The sequence below is a fragment of the Populus euphratica genome, unplaced genomic scaffold, assembly GCF_000495115.2.
Source record: "Populus euphratica unplaced genomic scaffold, PopEup_1.0 scaffold10.1, whole genome shotgun sequence".
NCBI classification, from domain to species: Eukaryota; Viridiplantae; Streptophyta; class Magnoliopsida; order Malpighiales; family Salicaceae; genus Populus; species Populus euphratica.
Genome location: NW_011499856.1, coordinates 2044521 through 2059732, shown reverse-complemented (window position 1 = coordinate 2059732; position 15212 = coordinate 2044521). Strand labels below are relative to the sequence as shown.

Here is a 15212-nt window from a genome sequence, read left to right as displayed (position 1 = left end):
AAAGTCAGCTACCAAACCCTCACCCGCCGATGTAGGATATTACATAATTAATTTAATATGTTGTTATCTTAATATTAAAAAAAGATGTCATCTTCAAATTATTTTAGTCAGACTATATTTTTATGAGTTGTTTTTAGACCTACAAAGTCAATTGGGTTATACCAAATAAACTCTCGTACAATTTAAAAAAAATATGCTGGAAAAAAAATTTCGCAAATATTTTTTAACATTCAAGAAAAATTTGACATGATTCGCAATATAGTGCAGGTCAATAATCTAGTTAACATATATTAAAAGGGCTTGACATTTTGCTATTGCAATGAACAATGAAAAGCCATGTCCTCTTTCATGTTTGTCCAAAAATATTTAAGGCCTTTTTTTTATTTTATTATTTAATATTAAGTTTACTAGGTATAAAGCTTCATAATTTATTTTAATTTAATTTCTATGGAGTTATTCCAATCTCATAACTTGAGTTGTGAATTTTACAAATTAGCCGTGTTGACTCAGATAATGTTTTTGGTCCAATTTTTATTTATTTTTTAAATTTGATATTAGGTTGATTAGGAATCAAACACTATAATTTTTTTTATTGCTTTCTATGGATTTATCTTAGTTTTCTTACCCATATTTAACAGGTTAGCCCTAATTAGCTCGGTTTATTTCTTTATTTTTTTTAATATACATATTTTTTCAATTTAATCCTTTAAAATAAGGTTGATTGGGAATCAAACTCTAGAAATTTTTTTAATGTGCTTTATATGTAGTTATCTCAGTCTTCTGACCTGGGTTGTAGGTTAGGTCGGTTGACTCGAGTTTTTTGTTTGTTTTTTAGTTGATTTCTTTGTCTATTTTTTTATTTTTTTATCTTTTTGTCTCAATCTTATGATTCATATTTAACAGGTAAATCAGAGTTGACTCAAGTTTTTTTTAATTAGATTTTATTTTAAACTTTATCCTTCAACGTTGGGTAATTGAGAATTAAGTTTAATAAAAAAAAATATTTGACATAGATAATAAATTTGACGTGTTAATAGAAATTTTCTAGTGTTTAGATATGTTTTGAAAAATAAGCTGGAAAATAACTTATTAATGTTTTATTTTTCTCAAGTTTATTAAAATAATGAAGAACAAATCTTACAAATTAAAAGGTTAATGAGAATAATTTTTAAAAAAAATATAATTTCATAAATTATCTCAAATAAAATAAATAATAATCAAAATAATAGAGATCAAATCTAAAAAATAAGAAAATGAAAGATAAAAAATTTAAAATAATAATAATAATAATAATAACATTTCATAAATTATTTCAAATAAAATAAATAACAATCAAAAGAATAAAGAATTTCATAAATTATTTCAAATTAAATAAATAATAATCAAAATAATAAGGTTCAAATTTAATAGATAAATAATTTCAATAAAAAAAATGAAAAAGAAAATAATAATTATAAAAATGAGAACCAAAGTTAATATAAAAATTAAATTTTAAGAGATGAAATTGAAAAATAAATATTCAAAATAATATATATATATATATATAGCAATTAAAATTTTGAGGATCAAATTTGATATAATAAGCAAATAATATAATATTTTTAAATTTTTTACAACTTTCAGAAAGTATTTTCTATTCAAATTTTTCAGGAAAATACTTTACTGGAAACTAAGTTAAATTGTTTTTTACTGGAAAGTATTTCTCATTGATCAATTTTTTTAATAACAAACAAATATAAAAATATTTAAAAATAAATTTCTAAAAAATAAATTTCAAATAACAAACATATTGTCACCAAATGTTGTCATTAATTAGCATTTTACATAGAGGTCTACGGTGGTTTCCTTTCACTAATTCTTGACAAGGAAAACTTCCTCCGAGGCGAGAAAATCCAAGATAAAATCAATGACCCCTCACCAAATGTTCATTTAGCAAGACTGAGCTTGTTCTGCAGTCAGAAATGCTCTTGCGTACTTGTTCATGGGGTTACACATGAAATATTGAAACAAATTAAGGGCAGCTGCAACCTTCCTCTGTTTGCTACAGCATAAATTATGTTCATCAGATTCCATTTCCGTAATAGCTGAGCTGTTTACTTGCAGCAGAACCAATGTGACTTTCTTACAATAACATTTTCCTCAGATGCCCTGGCTAGTGCTGCAAAATTTACTACTCCCTTTAGATCCATCACTTGCTGTAGTAAATTATGTAGATACCTTAAAGATTAGTGAGCAATTCAGTCCATGACAGTAGTTGAAACTTGAAGTCAGCCTGAAAGCTTTTCTTGAGTCAAATAACATCTTATTCTTAATCCTAATTTATCAAAGGCATACAAAATTATCAGTGATTTCGCTGCTTTCACAATTTTTAACTTGTATGTGATTGTTGCCTTACGGACATCTGCAAATTCCTAGACGGCTGAACGGACAAAGTACTAGTCAAAATATACAATCTCGACAGATCTGTCAGTTCCTGCACGACGGTTAGGAGTGTTTAGTGATTTATCAGAGAGTCGCCGTGCGGAATTATCTTTACTGCTGCTTCCATAAATAATAGGAGAGATGAAATGAGGATTCAGCCTTCAGGAAAGATTTGATCCAAATTACTTGCACCCCAAAGACAGTAATCTTAAGAATTTTCAGTTGGGATTAGTAAATCTAATCAACTTAAGAATTACAGGTAAAAAATGGTATGGTGGCCCAAGGAAATTTTCAAGCTGATCTGGTCTTTCTGATAATGTCATTTCTGGTTGTTAAATATTTTATTGTCTTTTTCCCTTGTGCAATATAGTATAAAAACTTGAATTAAAATTTAATCCAAGTTTCTCACCTCATATTTTCGTCGGATCAGGCCTTAGGTGGCACATATGACGGTCATTCTGAACCATTGACAATATTCACTCTAAGAACACGAACCTAGAACGTCATAACGTCAGATGACCTCTATTTTTATCTGCATATTATACTATAATCTTTGATTTGTCTTACTATCCTGCTTGTTAGCTCGCAAACTTGTTAAGTATACATGTTTTCAATATTTTGTCTGTTCTATTGATGATTTTTTAATGGTGTTTACTGAGTCACTTGTTAATTTGCTCGTTGGAGCTTCTTGGATAATGTTTTCCTTGTTCAGAGTAGGACATATAATAATTCCATTTATTATAGAAGTTCAGACAGGAAATGGGGTTTTGGCATATTCTTGCAAAATCGAAAACAAGTTGCTTCTTCGTCCAAAAAATCGGCATCGTATTGTTATCCTCATAATTGGCTATCTTCTTGGTACAGCACACCAAGATTGCGGTAAGGCTGTAAAACAGTAATTAAGAAGGTGCGAGGCCTGAAACTTGAAGTCAAATAAACCAAATACTTGAAACAATAACAAGGTCACGGAATCTGACTATCAAAATTGCAAATACACACTAAAAATTATTTTATGTTGCTAAGAAAATGACCTGCTGATTCCCCTAGCCGCCTAAATCTGCGTTGGTGACACCATTGCCATTCAAATAGAAGCTTCACTTTGACAAATTTCAAACCCCCACTTGGTCAATTAATACCTATTCCATTATAACGGTTGATTGGAATAGCTTCCATCTATTTTGTTTTTCCATTATCTCAATGCTAGAGCAATTTCTCCTCTGAATCCCTCTCTAAGAGAAAATGCAACCCCATGTCTTCCAAGCCATGTCTTGGTTTATCACGTTCATAGCCATGATCTTTATTTGTGGTTCGGCACTTGTGTTTGCCAACGACGATGAGCGATATGTAAACTGCAGCAACTCGTTTGATTGTGGAGATATTAAGGGTGTTGGTTATCCTTTCTGGGGATCCAATAGGCCTGATTACTGTGGCTATCCGGAGTTGAAGCTCGACTGCAGTGACCAAGATCCGGAGATCACAATCGAGAAATTGACTTACAAAGTTCTTGGCATCGATAACCAGACACGGACTCTCAGTGTTGCTCGAAAAGATTATGCAGAAAACATCTGTCCGACACTCATTCTCAACACCACTTGGATACCCAATCTCTTGAACTACACATCCGATGATCACAACATAACAATCTACTATGGTTGCCCCCCTCAAGGTGCACCAACTTCAACGGTTTTACCTCAGTTTCCCTGCGAAATAAACGCCACTCAGATGACGGGCTACTTTACAGCATTTGCCAACTTTTCGGTTCTTGGAAGCTCTGCTTCTAGCTTGATCAGTTACCTGGCATCGTGCAAAGATAGCATTGAAGTTCCAGTACGTGAATCAGCTTTTCAGCAAATTTTAAGTACTCCAACTGCAGCACAGCTGCTGGGAAGTCTAAATCAAGGTTTTGGTTTGGAGTGGAATGCATCTAATAGCTTCTGTGATACATGCCAATCTTCTGGCGGTAAGTGTGGGTACAACCAGACCACTACAGCATTTACTTGTTATTGCAAGGATCAACCTCAACAATTTTCTTGCCAACAATCTCCAACTGAAGCTCAATCCCCAACTAATGATCAATCCTCAAGTATGTCCTCTTGCCTGTTATTATTTTTTTTCTGCTGATGTCACACTAGGAGTAAATAGGAAAACAGACAACTTATACTTGGATTCTGCCCGTTCCAGAACCCAAGATATGTCCTCCTCCAAATTAGGTAATGGTAGAAGTAGGATCTTTGCTAATAGAAAACTAACCTGTTATCAGTCAAGGAAACCATGAAGAGTGACAAGGAAATTTAGGTGGCCATGCGAGTGAAATGAGCAATCCTAACGTTTCAAGTTGCTTGATGATATATTTCCAACATTGCGTCTGCTGATTAGTAATCTTCAGGGACTATAACAGTCTTTCTGGTGGCAGATGCAAGAGACTGTAATAAAATTACTCTCTCTGTTAATGTAGAATCGCAAGATACTCTTCATTCCCACTAATCCAGGCTCCTTCTTTATAAGTGACCTGCGAAAAGTCGAGGTTTCTTGTTTTGTGAATACAACAATCCATCCTAGGCTTCCAGCTAGTCCAGATTTGTTTTTCTGCCCTCTTCCAAATGCTCTTCTTTGGAAAATTTTGTTCCATTCTATCCTATTCTGTCCAATTCAGTCTTCTTCAATCTTGACTGCTCCAAAACATAGAAAGCTTCCAAGTTTTAACCAAAATCTTGCTTTGCTTTCAAATTCTGAGTTCCAGATTTAATTAAAAAAAACAAAAATTATCCGCATTTTCTCTCCCTTTTTGTTTTTTAATTTATGAAAACCAAACTGTAACAAATCAATCACAAATACGAAATCTTATGTAATTGGTTAAGAGAAAAAACCCAACTTGATTATATGGTTTTCAGCTTTATTAACAGCTCTTTGAGTTCATATAGAGATAATGGTTTGGTGATGGATTAATCTACTATGATGGTTGTGTTAGTGGCTGATATTTTATTTGCAATTTGATTGAATTTTTTATATTCTTTCCGAACAAATTTTTAAAAAAATATTTTTTATTTTATTTTCGTATGGAGTTATAGGCGTGATAATGCATGGATTGTAGTGACAATGATTTTTAATTTAATTATTTCTTTTTCTTTTATATCACTCAATTTCATAATTATTCTTTTCACTTTTTTTAATTAACAAACATGTAGTTGTTGAAAGAAGGAAAGAACAAAAATTCTGGGAATTTCTTTTCTCAATTTAAAGTATTTGATATTTTTATTTTTGATATTTGTTGTTCAATTTATTTATTTTTCTAATTATGAGGGAATTCATGTGAATATGGTTTCTCTGGTCAAATATGATTATAAAAGCAATGGTTATGTTCCTCACGGGATATAATTAATTGTTGAGTCTTTCTAATACGTAACTTGACTTTGTCTTTTCTTTTTATATTAATACTACAGGAAATGAACGCGTCTTTCACCTTTTTTTTTTAATTTATAATTTATAATTTATTAAAATAGACGATGATGGTGATGCTTTTTGAATGGATTCACATCTTCAAATTACTTTACATAAAATATTATTTAGTCCTTCTGTTAAATATGTGTTGATAAAGTGTTGAGGTGTCACTATTTTAGTATTTAATTTTCTTTTAAAAACAACCTTTAATTTCAACTATATATTAATTAAAGGAAACCTATCGATAGTTAGGTAATTAATGTTTTAACCCGCTAGGATTAGAGAGGGACCAAGATAAAGACATAACAATAAATATAACTTTGAGATAGCTTTAAAATGAATTTTTGTTTTTTTAAGACAATAAAACATGTCATTTCTCTCACAAATGTCCTCATTTCTTTAGTTTTTAGTTTTTTTTATATTATAATCAAACACGGAGCTTTAAAAAAAAATTAAACATCATTCAAGGTTAAGAGGACTCAGTGATAGTTTTTAGAATTAAAAATATTAAAAGGGTGTTTGTGAGAATGATACAATTATGTTTTTTAAGAATTTTGATTTTTTTCTTTAAATTATATGTTTTTTATTTTTTTGATGTTAAAAAAACTAAAATAAAAAAATATTATTTTCAAATATTTTCAAATAAAAAACATTTTGAAAAGTAATTTTTACTGTTGTCCCAGACATCTTTCAAGTTATAATATCACTAAAAACAATCCATAAGAATTAAAATTAGTAATTACTCATTTTCTTTTCAAAAACTATCACTTGTTACCTCTTTTCAAGTTTATAATTTATTCCTTCTGTTAAATATTTGTTGGTAAAGTGTTGAGGTGTCACTAATTTAGTATTTTTCTTTTAAAAACATCCTTTAATTTCAACTATGTATTAATTAAAAGAAACTTATGAATAGTTAGGTAACGTTTTAAACCACTTAGATCAGAGGGACCAAGATAAACACATTATAATAAATATTTCTACGCAATAGTTTTAAAATATTTTTTTTAAATAAAATATTTTTATATCAACCATGTGCCTGATATTAAAAATAAAATTTATAAAAAAAAATAAAATAAAATATTTTCAAATAAAAACATTTTAAAAAATAATTTCTACAATTTTCTCAAACATCCCTTAAGTTATAATAGCACTAAAAACAAATACATAAGGATTAAAATTAGTAATTACTCATTTTCTTTTCAGGTTTTGTTATTCAACCACCGGTGACCACAATCTTAATATTATCATGTGGGGGTGGTTGTGGCATAGCTCAGTTTGTAACCACTTTTGTAAGAGTCATGGTTTGGTGTAAGAAACGGACTGCTTTCAAAACTGCCACCTCCGTCAACTTTATTGACCAATTCTGTGGGTTAATAAGCTCCGACATCCCTCTACTTTCTTGATTCTCCTAATGTCACCCCTTCATCAGTTAACTTCTTAATGTGGCCCCTCCTACTAATCCTCATTCACCTTGCTCAATTTCTACTTGAGATGCATTACAAAATTACGATGAGCTTGTCTTAATTTATTATTAAAACTAGTAATATCAATATTTATAATAATTTTATGATTGATTTGTGCTGTAAGTAGACAATTTAATTGAGCTTGGTCCTTGATTAGAAGAGAAAGGGTGAGCAGTCGGCTCCGTTTATCAGTCCAGGTCAGGATTAACGTAAGAATTTGAAAGGAATGGCATGTTTGAGCCAATGAAGGATAAGTGGGAGGGTCACATCAAGAAAAGTAATTAATAGGGACCACATTGAGAAAATTATAAAGTAGATGGGGTGGTTTGGAAGTCTTGCCTAGCTATCAAAACAAAATTCCCAACAACCTTTATGAAATTTCCGTCTCTCCTTCCAATTGAATAAAACAAGATTTTAGTGTCATCAATCATGACGCCCACCTCAATATTTCAATCACTAAAAAAATAATTTAATAAAAGCAAAGCTAAACTCAGAAACATGCAGGGTATTCCCTCATGATTTCGCACCTGTATATTTTTACATTTTAAAAAATTTGAAAAAAAAAATTATTTTCCATTAATACTTTTTTAATTTTTTTTAATTTTTTTAACATATTTTTAAATAAAAAATATTTAAAAAAATAACTACAATTATATTTTCAAATATATTTTTCAATCTTATAAAAAAATAGCTCACTTTTTATATCGAGTGAAAAAAAATATAAATTTAAATATATTAAAAAATTCTAAAAAAATGACTTTTTTACCATTAAAACAGAAAAAAAAAGTTTATCATAATTTCTTAATTACAAACTAAATAGCCTATTCTTAAGATAAAGATGAACTTGGACCTTACTGATATAAAAATGAGATTTATGAGTAATTATAATGGAATTTATTTATTTTTATACTTAATAATTTATCATGAACTTTAGTCTTGCTATTGCGAAGATTATTTTGTAGACAAGGCAATCATTGCCTTACAAGAACCTACCCCAACAAAAGTCAACCAAAGCCAACCCATGTCCATAACAAAGTCAAAGTTCATGTTCTACAAAACCACTCTCCCATTACCAACACCACCCTCTTAACCTTCCCCACCATTCCACCAATGCACCCCCTCACCACCACCACCACCTCTTTCCTTCTCACCCTCTTTCTCTCCCTCCACTTAACGACATCGCTTCCTTCCAATGACACTGGTAATCTTTCAAACTGCAATCAAAACTTCTCCTGTGGTATCCTCACAAACGTCACCTACCCTTTCACTGGTGGCCGACGTCCATCCCACTGCGGCCCACCGGAGTTCGGCCTCACATGTGATGATGAATCAGTTACCATTCTAAAAGCTAACTCACTGAGTTACCGAGTTACTCATCTTGACCAGACCAGCCAAACCTTAAGACTCTCACGTTCAGACCTCGACGATGACGGAAAATGCACCCACCAATTCACTAACACCACTCTGGATGACAGAATATTCAGTCTTGGTTCCAGCCATGAACTTTATTTGTTTTATGGATGCAAGAAGATTAACGACTCTGTCATGGGATCAGATCAGCGACCAACATTCTCTAAGTTCTCTTGTGACAATGATGGAGTTACAGAAGAAGGGTTTTTCTCGATTGTTTACCCTTACGGTTCTCAATATTCTTTTCCGAATACGTTTGAGTGTCAAACTAATATTCGAGTGCCAATTCCTAGTAGTCGGGCACAACAGCTTTTTGATAACGAGTCGTTAGTTGGTGAGGTTGTGAAAGAAGGTTTTGATGTCAATTATAGCAATCCTTACAGCGCTAGTTGTACAAAGTGTTACAAGGAGCACCCTGGTGGGTATTGCGGGTTTGATACACAGTTGGGTAAACCTATTTGCATTTGTAATGATCAGCTCTGTCCTGGTAAGCAAAAATCTTCAGTTTTCATGAGTTTGTTTGGGGAACCTTATTGGGGAAATTGATGAGAGGAGGTTCTTATCAAATTATATAATGCTTCACTGATTTCAAGAATTGATGAGAGGAGGTTCAATGTTCAAAATTAGGCTTTTTTGATTGAGTCTTGTGTTCATTCACTCTGCCCCTTTAAGGCCAACGAGGTCATAATTTGGATTCAACAATATGATACATTTCTTGTTTGTGAGATGTTAAGCAAATCTTGCTTAAGCTAAGAGAAATGGTTTTCGCTAATTAATGCTTATTTCTATCGTAGCTGTGTTCAGTGATAGGAAAAAAACTGAAGAATTCAGTTAGTCATAGTTTCCCCCCTGTTTTTCCCCTGCCTGTTTTGCTGCTTTCTCCACCGTTGACTAGCTTCCTTTACCGTGGCAGGGTGTTTAGGCCAATGACCTGTTTGTCTATAATCTGGAAGAATTCATGACTTAGTTTGCATTTAACAAATAATAGTTGAGATGGCCACTATCATATTTAACAAGTGTCTGATTAGCTTATCATGCCTTCTAAGTATGTCCCTGGTGAAAATTTGTTCCAGTGTAGTCTTTATTCTCAACTGATGTTTCTTGCTCTCGTGATCTATGCAGATAACTCGACTAAGAAACGACCACTTGTAATAGGTACTATTCTGCTACATATACTCTGTTAAATCAACATTGAAAAGAAAAGCTGAGCTTTTTTCTTTTCTTTTCTTTTCTTTTCCAGGACTTAGCACTGCAGGTGCAGTCGTTATTGGTATCTTTTTTGGATGCTGGATCTTGTTTCTCGTACAACGAAGGAAAAGAAAATCTGCCCAGGTGAAAAGCAAAGGCCTGCCTGTAGCGACACCTCCTTCAAGCAAAGGCCTTACTACTTCAACTAATCTTTCTCAAACCACTACTTCTCTTACTTCCTCAAAGTCTTACCTTGAAAATGGCAGTACCTACTTTGGAGTGCGGGTGTTCAGCTACAATGAACTTGAGGAAGCCACTAATTGTTTCGATCCTTCTAAGGAACTTGGAGATGGAGGGTTTGGCACTGTTTACCATGGTTAGAAGATGACATGATATCATTTGCAGTATAGCAACTTGCACAAATTAACATTAACTGCTTTGTTGTCTCCTTTCTCAATTTTTATTATGATTGCTTGATTCATCAGGTGTACTCAAGGATGGACGCGTGGTTGCTGTCAAGCGCCTGTATGAGAACAACATGAGACGTGCTGAGCAGTTTATGAATGAAATTGAGATCCTAGCTCGTCTACGGCACAAGAACCTGGTGATACTTTATGGATGCACCTCAAGGCACAGCCATGAGCTTCTACTTGTTTATGAGTACATTCCTAACGGAACGGTTGCTGACCATCTTCATGGAAGACAGTCAAACTCGGGTTTGCTCACATGGCCTGTTCGGTTGAGCATCGCTATAGAGACAGCCAGTGCACTCGCATACCTCCACACTTCAGATGTCATACACCGTGATGTCAAAACCAATAACATTCTCCTAGACAATGACTTCCATGTGAAAGTGGCTGATTTTGGTTTGTCGAGATTGTTCCCAAATGATGTCACGCATGTATCGACTGCTCCACAGGGAACACCCGGATACGTAGATCCGGAGTATTATCAATGCTACCAACTCACCAACAAGAGTGATGTTTACAGCTTTGGTGTGGTCTTGATTGAGCTGATATCATCTTTACAAGCAGTGGACACCAATAGGCATCGGCATGATATTAATCTGTCCAACATGGCAGTCAACAAAATCCAAAATCATGCTTTAAATGAGTTGGTTGATCCATCTCTTGGATTCGATAAGGATATCGTAGTGAGGAGGATGGTAACATCAGTTGCAGAATTAGCTTTCCGGTGTTTGCAACAAGATAGAGAAATGAGGCCAGCTATGGAAGAAGTATTGGAGGCATTAAAAAGAATCGAGAAAGAAAACTATGGAGCAGGGAATGCAGAAGTATTGGATATTAGGGATGATGATGTTGGGTTACTGAAGCATGCTCCTCCCCCAGTTCAACTTTCACCGGACTCCTTGTCTGATCCATTTTGGGCCGACAGTTCTTCAACCATAACCCCGCATTCCTACTAGCAGTTGAGATTTCCTCATCCTTGTCAGCTTTAAATTCCAGTTTTTGTACCATCAATTATCAGATATCAATGAGTTTTGAGTTCTACTATCTTTCACTTCTTGTTGATTTGTTGTTTACACACAAAAACAAATGCGGTCCACATCTCTGTAGAAGCTGCATTTTGAGCCAAGCCATCAAGCACAATTATTGCTCTTACACGGGGTGAATTTATAAAATGCTGCTATGATGATTTGCTAATGTTCAAATATTTGAATGAAGATGTCGTTTTCAATAAGTTAGAATGCATTACTTACAACCGTTTTAAAAGTCGTTGTTTCTTCTGTTACAGATGGTAAAGGGTTAGAACAGTGGCTGAGTTCCTGCGAGCTAGGATGGCTATCTGTTCCAGTTCAACCTCGCCTGTCAAATGAAGCGTTGCTCGACTTTGGTGGCAGAAATCTTGGGCCATGACTCCAGCAAGATTTGCTACTCTCCTCCCCGTATAGTACCGGAAAGCATCAAGGATCCGGCGATAGACTCTCTCAACGGGACTAGATACCAAACGATGATTTGGGATGCTGTTGTTGATACATGGGAATTCCGAAGTATATTTTGGAGACTTGTTTTTTAATTTTGATTTTGTAAATACGAGTAACGAAGTCTAAATAATTTAACACTTCATGAAAGATGTCTGTCTACTCCCTATTCTCTTAGGGGAAGCTGGGGGGGTACTTTGTGGTTCATTGGGTTTTGTGTGTGGTTCCTTTAAAATGTTTTTTTTGCTAGGTCATCAAATCATAAAAAAAAAAAAAAGCGTCATAATTAGATAATTGCACATACAAGTGAGAAAAAAAAGAAAGAACTATGCTTTGCATTTGATCTGGACAAAGTATCCTTGAAACAGCTTTTTATTTTTTTTTAAAAAATAATAATTGCACATCACTTCTAGATGTTATATTCACCAAAAAAAAATTTCATGAACTCTCCTATCTTGCACCACAGCAAAAAGCTTTACTATTGTTAAACTTGTTTTAGCATAACCACAACTAATTCTTACCACAGAGGTGTAATTTTAATATTATAATACTTTTTTTTTTAGTTATGATTTTAAAAAAATAAATTTAATTATGATTTTAAAAAAAATATATTTAAAAAATTTAAGTGTTTGGTTAAAAATACTATAAGATATATTTTTGTTAAAAATGCTATGAAACATATTTTTGAATGTAAAATAATTGAAAAGTATATTTTCATAAATAAAAAAATATGTTATTTTAATTCTTACAAAACCAAGTTTTGATATATAATTATATATTAAATATAATACAAATAAAAAAACAAAATATTCAACTACCTAAACAATTTCTTTCTCTTAAGAGATAAAAATAAATGCTACGGAATGTCAATTCATTTCTAAAAATAATCATGAAAATCATTATAACATTGGACTTGACCATACGTGGAATGGGAGGACAAAACCGACAATTCATTTTTTGTCTACATAAGACAACCAATATTATAATTCTTATTATTATTATTATGAAGACATAAACTTTGTCCTTGGCCACATTAGATTAGATCATACTAGGTAGTCTATCTCGTGCAAGTTCCGTTACCAGACCTCATTAGTCATCGCCTCAAACTCTCTTGAAACAAAGACACAAATCCATTTCTCACACTTTACTCCTTGGACTCGTTCACTTGCGTCGGTTCCATAATCCCAAGCCTCCCACTCTCCTCCACTTGTCACCACATACCCATCACCATCCCTTCGAATCCAGACACTAGAAAAATTAAAACAACCCCCCTCCCCTTCCTCTCCTCCACAAGATCAAATCGGAAAGAAACCCAGATGGGTTTTAAATCTCAATAGATCTCAGAGCTGTTGAGAGAGAGAGGTCTTGGGGTTTTCTTGCTTTTCTTGATTAATGGCGACGCTGCAAAAATTCAAGCTATTAGCCACGCAATGTGCAGTAACAGCTACACCAACACAAAGTCCAACGACTAGTCCGGTTTTTCACATCCGCCGCAGGAGGAAGACTCTTCGGATGCTACTCTCGAAGAAATCCGATGCTCGCTGGAGGGCTCCCGGGCGAGAAGATCAATCGCAGGTGGAGGAAGATCCGTTGCCCGAGAAGCGGGTGAGGAGGAAATTGAAGGATTTGTTTGTGTCTTCCCCGCCCTTTGAACAGGAGAGGAGGGGTGGCGAGCGTGGTGTAGGTGGTGATGAGGTGGGGTTGATTAGTGGCGGCGGAGCCACGTTGAGAAGAGGAGGCGGTGGCGGCGCGTTGAGACCGGTGGCGGCGACGTTTAGATGTAGATTGTTAAGGAGAGCTTGGAGACCTGTATTAGTTACCATCCCCGAATAAATTCTTACCGATAAATGGAAATATTTTTGTTTCTTTTTTTTTTTGTTCTGTGAAGTAATTGTTTATCTGCTTCGTCAACTATTTATTTTTTCCGGTGTTTTAATGATGCTAGAAGCTATTGATTCTCAAAGAAGACGATGGTAGATTTTTAGAGAAATTAACAAAAAAATTATAGTTGTATTAGTAAATTAACGGTCTTTTTACTTGTAGTCTCAAGAACACATTGAAAATTAAATTCAGCTTTTAGCCTGGTCTAAAGTTCATTATACTTGCTGAAAATTCCGTGAGAGAATTCCAATTGGGAGTGGTAATCTTTGAACTTGATTTGAACACAATAGTAAGACTGGAAATTGATTTGAGTTTTGTTTTACTCGTTGCATTATGTGCCTATAAGTCAAGAAAGGGTACTGCAATTTTAAAATATGGTTTGAATGGTAAATGGATTTATTCATGTTTTTATTTCAAATTACGTTTAGGGTATTATAACAAAAATAAGTTCAATATAAATACATCAATGTGAATGTAAGTATGCTATTGATATATGGAAAAAAGAATGATTTCAAGTTATAAATATATCAAATCCTAATACAATAAATAATAAAAATCTTAACAATTAAACTAGGAAAACAAGATATATTCGTCTATTTGGAACTCAAATCACGTATAGAATTATTGATAGATGAATTGATTTAGCATATAAAATTAAATTTAATCCAAGGAATCTCAATCAAATCACAAGCTAAACAATGAAAATAGAAATGGAAGGGCAAACAAAGCGTATGTTAGCAGGACTGGCGCATTTTATCAGAGTGTGACAAGGAGATGATGGCGGAGAGAAGGGTCAAGGGAATGCTTTTTGTTAGGCACATAATTATTTTTATAGATAATTTTTGTTATTTACACGAGAGGAAGGAAGATTCCACTGAATGGATTGATTTGTCGAAGAGTTTTTGTTACCAAGGCGGGGTAGAGCACTGAAGGTGCTACAGATTATGCAGACAGAGATACGGAGGAATTAATATTTCTTAGTATAAAGTACCTGTCTACGGCAGCTACCTTGCGTTGATGTTATATAATTGTATCCAGAAATTGTTTGATGGAGAGGTGTGTGCCTTTCAATTATTTGTAGGCCCGTGGTGGAAATGTGGATCATTCATGCATGGTCATTATTGGATGTAAATTTATACTTGAACGCGTTGACATTGCTTGTTTGGAGTGTATTACGGGCTGTATTTTAAGGTTTTTTATTTAAATATATTAAAATAATATTTTTTATTTTTATATCAATACATTAAAAAAATTTAAAAATATTACCAAATTGATTTGAAGTAAAAAATGAATTTCAAAAAATGATGAAATGACATTTTAATTAAAACACTAAATAGATAAATATTGGTTTGATATCGTGGTAGTCTCTATTTCTAAATTTTTTTGCTTAAAATTTTTTTTCAAGTATTTTTCAATAATAAAGTTTTAGTCAATTCTTCCTGAGTTAGATTATATATATACATATATAT

General features: G+C 33.2%; 2 protein-coding genes and 1 pseudogene across 3 annotated transcripts; all 3 read left to right on the top strand.

The window, feature by feature from the left end:
• LOC105123404 (probable receptor-like protein kinase At1g67000) overlaps positions 1-15212 on the top strand; it is a 90408-nt pseudogene that overhangs the window by 16345 nt on the left and 58851 nt on the right.
• LOC105123399 (probable serine/threonine-protein kinase At1g18390) lies at positions 3556-12024 on the top strand. 2 transcript variants are annotated; one of them, XM_011022975.1, is made up of 5 exons: positions 3556-4504; positions 9855-9887; positions 9973-10296; positions 10406-11349; positions 11676-12024. In XM_011022975.1, the coding sequence occupies exons 1-4, from the start codon at positions 3661-3663 to the stop codon at positions 11344-11346; spliced, it is 2142 nt and encodes a 713-aa protein (XP_011021277.1). In that variant the 5' UTR covers positions 3556-3660; the 3' UTR covers positions 11347-11349; positions 11676-12024. The 2 variants fall into 2 exon arrangements, with proteins under 2 accessions (XP_011021277.1, XP_011021278.1); XM_011022976.1 differs by lacking the exon at positions 3556-4504 and adding an exon at positions 8423-9219.
• Positions 12879-13749, top strand: LOC105123400 (uncharacterized). The gene has a single exon (XM_011022977.1). It carries the CDS (start codon positions 13255-13257, stop codon positions 13693-13695), a length of 441 nt encoding a protein of 146 aa, XP_011021279.1. The 5' UTR covers positions 12879-13254; the 3' UTR covers positions 13696-13749.